Source organism: Rhodnius prolixus, unplaced genomic scaffold (assembly GCF_049639745.1).
Source record: "Rhodnius prolixus isolate KJV_2025 unplaced genomic scaffold, Rpr scaffold_7, whole genome shotgun sequence".
NCBI lineage: Eukaryota > Metazoa > Arthropoda > Insecta > Hemiptera > Reduviidae > Rhodnius > Rhodnius prolixus.
In genome coordinates, this window is record NW_027411582.1 from 15,435,774 (window position 1) to 15,446,426 (window position 10,653).

The following is a 10,653-nucleotide window of genomic DNA, read 5'->3' on the forward strand; positions in this document are numbered from 1 at the left end:
GTTGGACCTTCCACGCTGAATGTCTTTAGTAAGTATGGTTCAAAAATTATAACTTATGCTCCAGCTTTATAAGTCTAAAAGAAGTACCTAACTGTAATCCAACAAAAATATTTGTAAGCCAAATTAATTGGAAATAAGTCACAATCTAATGATGTATATTTATAAAACTATTTTTTCTTTTTTTTCAATTAGCCACTTTTAGCAAGTTTCACTGTCATATTTTTAATTCTCAAGCTTTTAACTTGATGTTTAAACTACATATGTATATATATTGAGAACTAACTTAACGCTAATACAACTATGTAATGCCAGAACATCTTAAGAAATCATATTTCAATCTTGCATGCTAAATTTACAATGATAAAAGGTATATTTTGAAAGTGACGTTTGTTGAACTCGGCCTCCAAAAAAATGTGATGTTATCACTAAACCTGATAAGAGGTCAGGCATGTAAGTGAAGTTTACGAATTAGCAGGTTATGTACGCTGCTTTGCAATGTGTAACATGGTTAGTGATTAATGACTTCCGCAGTTTATGTCAGTTAAATCGTGATCTGCTTCGTAAGTACACAAAAATATCATTATTTTTTTCGTAAAGACAATCAAAATTTATAGTATAAATTTATTAAAATGTCCAACACTCTCAGATCTATTGGAAGATTTTGCCAGCTATATCAGAATAACCAAGTTTTAACAACTCAAATAAGACATTTGAATCTTTTAGAGTGTCATAGTAAAGTCTTGTTGCAAAATTATGGAGTTAATGTTCAGAAGTTTATTATAATTGAAAACCCTTTGGAAACGAAAGATCTTCAGACCAAATTCAAAGTTGATGAATATGTTATTAAAGCTCAAGTTTTGGCTGGAGGCAGAGGATTGGGTTATTTTGATAATGGATTCAAGGGAGGTGTACATCTAACTAAAGATCCCTCGAAAGTTCTACCCATTGTTGAAAAAATGGTCGGTCACAGGTTGATAACTAAACAAACTTCCAAAGAAGGAATACAAGTTAAAAAAGTAATGATTGCAGAATCAGTTAATATAAAACGGGAAACCTATTTTAGCATAGTTATGGATAGGATTTTTGGTGGTCCTGTTATAATTGCATCACCTTCAGGAGGAACTGACATTGAAAACGTGGCTAAGAGTACACCTCATTTGATAAAAACATTTCCTGTAGATATCTTTAAGGGAATAACAAATGATATTGCAAAAGAAGTAGCACAGTTCCTAAAATTTGACAATACTACTAATGAGAAAGCGGTAACAGAAATTAAAAGACTGTATGATTTGTTTATAAATGTAGATGCTACTCAAGTAGAAATTAATCCTTTAGCCGAAACATCAGACGGACAAGTAATATCTGTTGATGCTAAGATTAATTTTGATGACAACGCCCAGTTTAGACAAAAAGCTATTTTCCAATTGGATGATAAAAGTGAATCAGATCCTCAAGAAGTGGAAGCTGCTAAACACAATCTTAATTACATCCGGCTTGATGGTAATATTGGTTGTATGGTAAATGGTGCAGGGCTTGCTATGGCCACTATGGATATTATCAAGCTCCATGGAGGAGAGCCAGCTAATTTTCTAGATGTAGGTGGAGGTGTAAATGAAAGTCAGGTAATTAGTTTTGAATATTCTTTGGTAATGAAAGAAAAATAAAATATATTTACAATGAATCTTCTAATTTATTTCAGGTCCATAGAGCGTTTCAAATTCTCACTTCAGATCCTAACGTTAAATCAATCCTAGTAAATGTGTTTGGAGGTATTGTAAACTGTGCAACAATAGCTAGTGGAATCATTAATGCAACAAAAGCTTTAAGTTTGAAAGTAAATATTTTTAAATATTAAAGTTCTTTTTTCAGTTAAAAGAAAAAAGTTGTACAAAAATGTGGATAAAATATTCTCGCCATATTTTCTCATACTGCCTTTAAAAAAACATTTCTTCCAACTCGATTATACATTGTTATGTACGTTAAAATCGTATTACAGATGGCTTTTTTTTTTTTTAACTATATTTCTCTCATTCACTTAAGCTATTTTTCCTCACAATATTATAAATTTTATAATATATATATTATATTGTATATATATGTATATTGTTGAGGTATTGAGAAAACCGATGAAACTATTCCTTCTCCGACTCTCACCGAAAATTACATTTAGTACCTTATAGTTTTTTACTTTCTAAGAAGGTTATGATAGACCTAGGGTGCGTTCCACTTGGCGACCACAACGACCACGACCACGACCGCGATTTTGGCCGTTCCACTTGCTTGTGGGCGTTGCGATCGAAAACCCAAGTGGAACGGACTGTGGGCGTTTTAACCGTTCATGTAAACATTACATATGGCGGCTTCGAAAATAAGTTAGAAGCTTGAAGAGGTTATTTATTAATTTAAACCCCATTTATAAGCAGTTATAATAAACTTTATTAATTATTGGTAAAGTTGACTTATATTAAAAGAATATATATAATTCAATTTTTTATATTGCATTTTGGAGTATTTATAAAATTTACGTTTAAATAAAATTAAAGTGTCTTTTGTGGCAACAGTTGGATATTTATTAATAATGCTTTAGAAAGTTCTTTATCTAGTTCCGATGAAGAGTGGAATGCAATTTTACAAAATCGCAATGATAAAAAGCGAAAACTTAGGCCACGTATTATTAGCTATCAGAATAATTGATCTTTATTCAAATGAAGAATTTAAAAGTTATTTCAGGTAAATGATTTTGTGTTATTCAGTGATTTAGTATGTAAAGGGATAAGTAATTATTTATTTATTTATTTTTTGTCGACTTTCGAGAAACACATTCTATTATTTACATGAAATAATACTTTCATTTACATGAGATAATTTTTTCGGTCGCCATATTTTGTTTTAAAAATTGCGCCCACTTCGACCCAGCTTTTAAGGTGGTCGTTGTGTGGGCGAAAATAATGACGTCATTAGTGACGTTTTCGCCACGACAACAACGACCGCGGTCGCCAAGTGGAACGCCTGAAAGTATGTTTTGGTCGTTGTGGTCGCCAAGTGGAACGCACCCCTAGTTCATGTAATGTTTCATAGATCCTTCGAGTCTCCACATCGACCATTAAAAAATAATATATCTGAACCTTTTTTTCAATAATATCTTTGAATCACTTAAGTTTTCGTGTTCATATTAAACGAAAAAAAAAAATAAATCAAGAGCCTCTCCTAGGAGTTTTTTTTACTCTTCAGTGATGTACAGCGATGATGGCTATAGGAGAAAGAGAACTCTGATCAGAGGCAATTCTGAGTTCAATGGTCCCATATTTTGAATAAAAAAGCTTTACAGCAAGTTTTTAATTATGTTTATAGAACATATAGGAAAAAATTAAATTTTCAAAATTAGTAATGGTAAAGCCTTAATAAAATATCATTTGTTTCAGGTTCCTTTAGTAGTTAGATTAGAAGGTACTAATGTGGAAGCTGCGAGAAAATTGCTTAAAAGCTCTGGTTTGCCCATCACCTACGCCACTAATCTTGAAGAAGCTGCTCAAAAAGTGGTTAAATCATTAAATACTGCCAGAGATAATGCAGCTATTGAAAAAGAAGTATAGCAAAAGGATAAGTTTTGTTTTAGCAGTTAAAAATGGTGAATCGCTCATTAAGATTAAAAAGTTTACACATTGGTTATATAACTGACATTTCTCTGATTGATCGAACAACAACATACGATAAACAATCAAATTAAAGTAGTAAAGCGAACATTTATACGAACAAATAGAAATATTCTTATTTACTTTTATTTTATATCAAATTGTCAAACTGGAAAATTCGCACTTACTTTTTAATAATTAATTTTTTTGTATAGTTTTTTTAAATTTTTAATAAAACAGAGTATTTTAATTTGCAAGCAAATAGGAACAAAATTAATATTAAGTAACTTAAAAACAAAAATTATTATTTACTAAAAAAAATTTAATTCAATTTCAATTTGGAAGGAATTTACCTTCACGGCATAGATTTTTGGATTTGAATTCATACAGCACAGAAATTGTGATAGTTTTGTTACCTACGTGCCTTCTCTTGTATTGTAATATTTTGTTTTTCTTTACAAAAGATAATTTAAAAAAAAAATCATTAGAACTTAAGTACATATTGTGCCATACATCTGAGCACAAAGGAATGGTCAGGTCTTCCATAAATATATTTTAGTAATTAATGTTTTTTTTTTTACTAAAGAGATATTTTGAAAAAAAAATTAGAAATTTAATACCTTCAATAAATATTGTTCATTAAGATAGCTTTTCCAGAATATGATATTAGAGAATTATATCATTTTATAATTTTTAAAATGATAGACTAAGCTATAAAGTCAACACATCTCCCGAGGATATTTTTGTAATGTGTTAATTGTACAAAAAAATAAAATAAATAAAGAATAATAACAAATAAATTTGGGACTTCCCATTTAGGACTTCATCGTGTGACACAACCCTAAAAGCTTCGAACTTACCACCTCTCTTTACAATACAACATAGTATTTCATATAATTTCGATACAAAAAGTTCCTCTAAAATAGAGATTTATCTATTTTTTATTTTACTTTGGAAACTATGCCATTAGTGTTGACCTCATTTTTAAATTTAAATAGCATGAATTTTTTTGTAATATGTCACAACAGCGTTTTTGAATTAACGCAGAACTATGCCTGTCCCGTCATTCTATAATTAATTGCAAAAATTAATTAATGATTTAGTGATCAAATTTACCTAGAAATTATCTGATAAACATTTGTTTTACTAAAATTAAACAGATATGTGAAAATGAATGTAATTAAGAGACATTATGCTTCAAATATTTTACTTTATTATGCTTCAAGTTTAATTACTTTTAGATTTCTTAATCTATTCGAGTAAAACCAATATGTTTAATAAAGATTTCTTAAAAATTATTTTATTATTTATTGCTAAAGAGCATAATTTCCATGAACTAGTGAGTCTGTCAACATAAATAAATGTAACTAAATTGCTAAAAAATATAATAAATTTAAATAAAAAACAAAAAAGTAAAGAATGAACTAAGAAAAATTAGAGATAAGTAGTGAGAATAATTAGATCTTAAAGGTAAGTTGCAAAAAAAATAAAAAAAATAAGGCTTGATATCAAACTCAATTTTTTTTAAATAGGTTTATAAAAATTTAAAATGCTCTTTGGAAATAAAGATAAATTAGCACTCAAATAAAATTTGATTCACTTCAGATAAAAAAGATGAAGTAAAAAGAATGAGGGATTTTAATTTACAAATCATATTTAAATAACATTCTAAATCCATATATATTTCTCAAATGTACCTTATTACTGTATTACAACTTCCTTGTCTCTGTGCTTGGAGAAAAAATTTTGTTCTGTTCATAAATTTATTTAAGTTACTTATCTTTTATTCAAAATCTTAATTTTCTCTTCTTAAAACAACCTACTTAATAGAATCATTTTGTTTTTTAGGTCAAATAAAACACAAAATTGTGGATTATAAAAAAGTTTCACTGTCCAATTAAAAAAGATTTCTTTATTTAGTAAATTAAGTATGAGTAATTAAGTATTTTAACATACACAAGGCCAGATTATTCCAAATTTAAAGCAGAATCTGAATCAGTCTTTCCATCTGAAAGTAGAAGATTTTTTTAAATAAGAATAAATTAATAAACTAAGTTAGTTTTTTGGAAAAAAATTTAAATAAAAGCTATATATAGTTACAAAACTTTTCTCTTTCAACGAAAAAAAAAAACTGTTATGATCTTAAAGTATTATCAAAAATACTATAACTAAAGTATTTAGCCAAGTTTTGATTTTTTTTCAAGAGTGATTAGTATTTTAGTTTTAAAAATATTAGGTTCCTCAGGAGTAATAGAACTTTATTTAACAAAATTTTTAATTTAGGTACTCTAAACAAGATTAAAAAATACAAAAAAGTGTATTTTCCTGCTATCTAGCGACGACTTTTAGAACTATAATTCACTATTTCTAACAAGCGCCTCTAAGTAGCAAAGGCTTCCAAGTTTTATAATATTTTTAGTAATATAGATAGTGACAATCAAGAATGGTAAATTTTAAGTACACATAGAAGTAATAATCCATAGGAGGAGCGTCCTGGTTAATTTATTAACCCTTGTTGTGGGACTTCATAACAATTGTATTATGCGTTCCAATCCTTGATAATTAGCTGCATTGAAGTCGCTTAGTTCAAGAAAGCGATAAAGAAATTTAAGTTAATTTAAATATAGAAAAATATTAAAATATAGATGAAATAAGAGCGACTCAAAATCACTCATCACTCATTAATAAAGAAATAACTGACTTCTTTAGGCGCAGCATGTAGCATTTTTTTAAATCATTGGTATAACGTCAATAGTAAAGTATAAGTTTCCTGAGTTACCGGCACTAAATTGTTATTTAAACGTTCGTTAAGCTCTTCTAGGGGAAAGAAAGCGATAGTAAAAATTGTAAAAACTATTTTTTTTGGAAGACCCTTAATCGTGTATTTGTAGTGAAAACGCAAGATGGGAAAACTTCCTCTTTCGTTTGGTAAAAGCCATTAAAAAAACAAACAAAAACGTTCTAAATTTCGCTTTGATTCAGATTTATTACCGAAATAATGGTTTTGAAAAATACAAGGATATGATCTTTATTTGAGAGAGAGGTAATAGTAACACAAAATTGGTTCTTAAATAAAGATCTGCATAACTAGTCTACAAAGATTAAAGAAGATAACTTTCGAATGAGAGCAAACGAGTAGTCTGACCTCAATCTTGTTTTAGGCTATAGGAAGAGGGTCTGTATATGTGTTCTCTTGTAATATGGTGGAGAAACATCTGCGTCAGATAGTCAAACGGACAGGAAGAATTATCTTAATGCTTTCACTTTAAAAGATTTTTTTTTTTTTTTTAGTAATCATGAGGAGTAGAAGGAAGGGCGAAATGTTTCATATCTTTGTTTTAGTCGTTAAGTAGAGTATCCTTGACCCAATAACATTCCTTCTACATTTTGTCTGTTATACATCACGCTACAAATTTTAAACTAAGGCTTTGTTTATTTAATTAGAAATATTTACATTCCTGTTAACTTTCACTTACAGCTGTAAAAAGAATTAAATACTCTTACTCTTGTGGTACTAAAATGTAGAAATTCAATTTTTTCCAGGAGTACTATTTTTTAATTTGAAATTCAATTATTTAAGTGCTCAGAAAAAATACAAACTCCTTTCTCTTACGGCAGGGGTCGGCAACCTGCGGCACCCAAGCCGCATGCGGCTCTTTTATCCCAATTGTGTGGCTCTTCAGCCTGCCCAAAATATATCGTATATTTTAATTTTATTGAAACGAATGAAAATTCCATTTATTAAAGGTATTTTTTCAAAAATAATTTTAAATGCGATAGGTTCGAAATTGAATAGAATTATACAATATCAAAATAAAGTACTTGATTATATTGCAAGACTGCCGCCTTTTTATTCGTTAAATTACTATTTATTTGTTTATTTACTTTGCAATATGTGAAAATAAATGTATTAAACATTTAAAAGTTATTGAATATCGTAAAATAATAATTTGCGAATACAAATGATCCAAAGAGTTTTTTACATTATCATCCTTGCGGCTCTTGGTAACATTTATTAAAATTATTTAAGAAGAAATGGCTCTCGACTTAAAATAGGTTTCCGACCCCTGCCTTACGGCATTGTTACAATTATAACTGAAACATACTTAAAAGTTTAGCTTATCTTTATTGCAGTATAGATAAGTTGTGAGGATTGGAATAGTTTGTTCTAGCCTTCTTAAGCAAAAATTATTTTCTATTAACTTCCTACAAAGGCGTTCTTTATACTTACTTTCTTTGATTTTAACCGTGGTAGCACGCATATTTATCGTATCTCCGAACGGTTTCAGTTTTGTAGGATTTTGATAAGATTTATGAAAAATATTTTTAGTCGCAATTAAAAAAAAAAAAAATCTAATTGCAGAAATGATTACCTAATCAAGAAATGGAGACATCTATCGCTTAAATTCACTTTTACTCCGCTAGATAGCATTAACAGTTCTATAATTTATTCACTTTCCTTTGATTAACTTTGAATGTGTTCAGCTATATACGGAAATGTATGAAAAAGAAAGTATATATTAATGCAATTAGGTAATTGTAAAATTACTTCTTCATAATCTAACTTCACTAATAACTAGTTTCAGTGAAGTCACTTCTAGAATTCACCACTTTTTACCCTGCACCAATCCTACTCCATAACCATTCCTTATTTCTTTAAGTGAATCTCCTCCTGTTCTCTGTGGCTAAATAAGTCGTCTCTTGCTAGGACTTCGAAAACTGTCTTTCATTCTAGTCGATACAAATTCTAGACAACTTACGAACCCTCTAAGCTGAATATAGAGCAGCTTTATCTCCTGATTTTTAATGTCTATACTCGTAGCAAGAGAAGGTGTGTTGCAAGTGTGTTGAAAGTAATAGAAAACACATGGAATATTGTTATATATTCTAGTAAAAACCCAATCCCGGAAATCTCTTTTTGACACCATCACAGACAAATTTGGGCAAAAAAAGAAAGTAACTATTGTACTTACCCATTACCTATCAATGCTGATAACTTTCATGACAAAAATTTTGCCAGAAAATTTTATTTTAGGTAGGTTTTGAAAATTCTGTAAATTCTATAATGGGAAGGAAAGTACTTCTACTACAACTTCATCAGATCTAGATGGCAAAAGTAGTGAGAAAAATGTTTGTAAACTTTCATAATTGATTTTGCAACCAACTGAACTTATTTATTAATTAATACATCAAAAAATAACCTCTATTAAAAAAACATTTTAATAAATATATTTATTTAAATAATTTAGTTTAATTATGTATCAGGATTACTTCTTTAATTGTTACACTGGACGTTAATAAGTTAAATTTTAATTATAGTTAAGCGAAACTTAAAGGTAAACCTGCCAGAAAAATCAATATAAACGAATGTTTTCAACAATGTAGCTTCACTTAAAGAATGATAATTGTATCTAGAATTCTTCCTACCATAATGATTCTCTAGATAAAGAAAACACTATTTATTGGTGACGATACACGATTTATTTCAATCAATATCATTGTGAAATGAGTGAAGAAGGTAAAATCGATAAAGATATTTTAAGTGCAATTGGAAACGTTTATACAAAGACAAGGCTGGGATGCAAGGACATCAAGATCACGAGGTAGGAGCGGCATAGTCTATTAACGTCAGGATAATCTGGCTGGAGCCTATCTATTGGTGGTCAAGGGCATGGTTCTCTTTATTATATATTAAAGAAAAATAATAATAATAAAAAAAAGTTACTGTTTACCAGGTCGTGAGGAGAGATATTTGCAAGGAGCGGCTCAAGATATTCGACACCTTCAAGCTAGTCTGTAAATCCTATACAGAAACTTGTAATAGAAAATCATGATATGCTACGCTAGATTATTTAGGGAGAGTCTAAATCAAATCTAGAAGATCTAAACAGAAAATCTCGCTCATTTTTTTGGGACTGAAGAATGCATATCATGTCATAAATTACGGTTGATTTTATTTTTTGTATTTTAAAAATGCATTTATTTAATTCATTTTAATAAAATGCATGCTCTAATAAAATGTTCTTTCCTTTGTGAAATCTATGTTCTGGTATTTGTAATCGGAACTTTAAAAATGCACAATACTGTCAGTTGCTTAAGATCCTATAGCACTGTTCCACTCAGTCTAAATGTGGCACACTGTGGTGACATGCGCCACTTTCGACAAAGGTATCAAGGTGTGAATTGTTAAATCCCAACTCTAGTTCCTTAGGGTTTTATCTCTCAGAAATAGTATGAAGTCGCATTACCCAGAATGCATCAGGAAGAGACAAACTAATTTGCATTCCTATTATTTATTTACTTATTTTTTAAATTACTTCTATTCTGAAGAAGTTTTACTCTTGAACCTAGAAAGAGGTTTAACAATAGAGTCTTCAGTAAACATTTGGCAATATGTTGCGACCATACATTGTTTTATAAAGTAAAAAGTTAGAAGAAAATAATAGAAAATGAAACCATCCTAATTTTTATTCTACATATTTGGATGACCAAAATGGGGTTTCTATAAAATATTAGGCAAATCATTTACCAATGTTATTTACTGTTTAATGCTTAAAAATTGCATAACTTTGAAGCAAAGAATATAAAAAAACAAACTTAAATTACTTAGTAGTTTAAGCTAGCAAATTAGTATTGATGGAATGTAATTAATTTGCATAACATTACTTATGTAAGTAGAGGTTAAGTAACGCCCGGCTTTTCATTTTAATATTCCTCATTAACATAAAACCTTTCCCAAATCTTTTTATAATATAAAAATTCTTACGAGAATCGCTCAAAATACTTTTACTAAGCGAGGAAGATGTGAGAGAGGGTCGAGGACAAAATTTCTAATCACATGTAGGCTAGGATACTCGATAAGAAAATGGTAACTAGTATGCTCCGATGCAACGCACATCTTTCTAAAAATCATGGAAGAACGATACAATTAAGGTGAGCGATATTTGACAGGTCTGACTGCAACCAAATTGTAGCAATCATAGTACAGAAATTGACGGAACTCGCTGTACGAGAAAAGAAA

The 10,653-nt window shown here is 29.3% G+C and overlaps 1 protein-coding gene across 1 annotated transcript; it reads left to right on the forward strand.

The window, feature by feature from the left end:
- Positions 1-448: 448 nt before the first annotated feature.
- ScsbetaG (Succinyl-coenzyme A synthetase beta subunit, GDP-forming) lies at positions 449-4,933 on the forward strand. Its single transcript, XM_074114249.1, has 3 exons — positions 449-1,622; positions 1,700-1,834; positions 3,423-4,933. The coding sequence occupies exons 1-3, from the start codon at positions 630-632 to the stop codon at positions 3,591-3,593; spliced, it is 1,299 nt and encodes a 432-aa protein (XP_073970350.1). The 5' UTR covers positions 449-629; the 3' UTR covers positions 3,594-4,933.
- Positions 4,934-10,653: the final 5,720 nt, after the last annotated feature.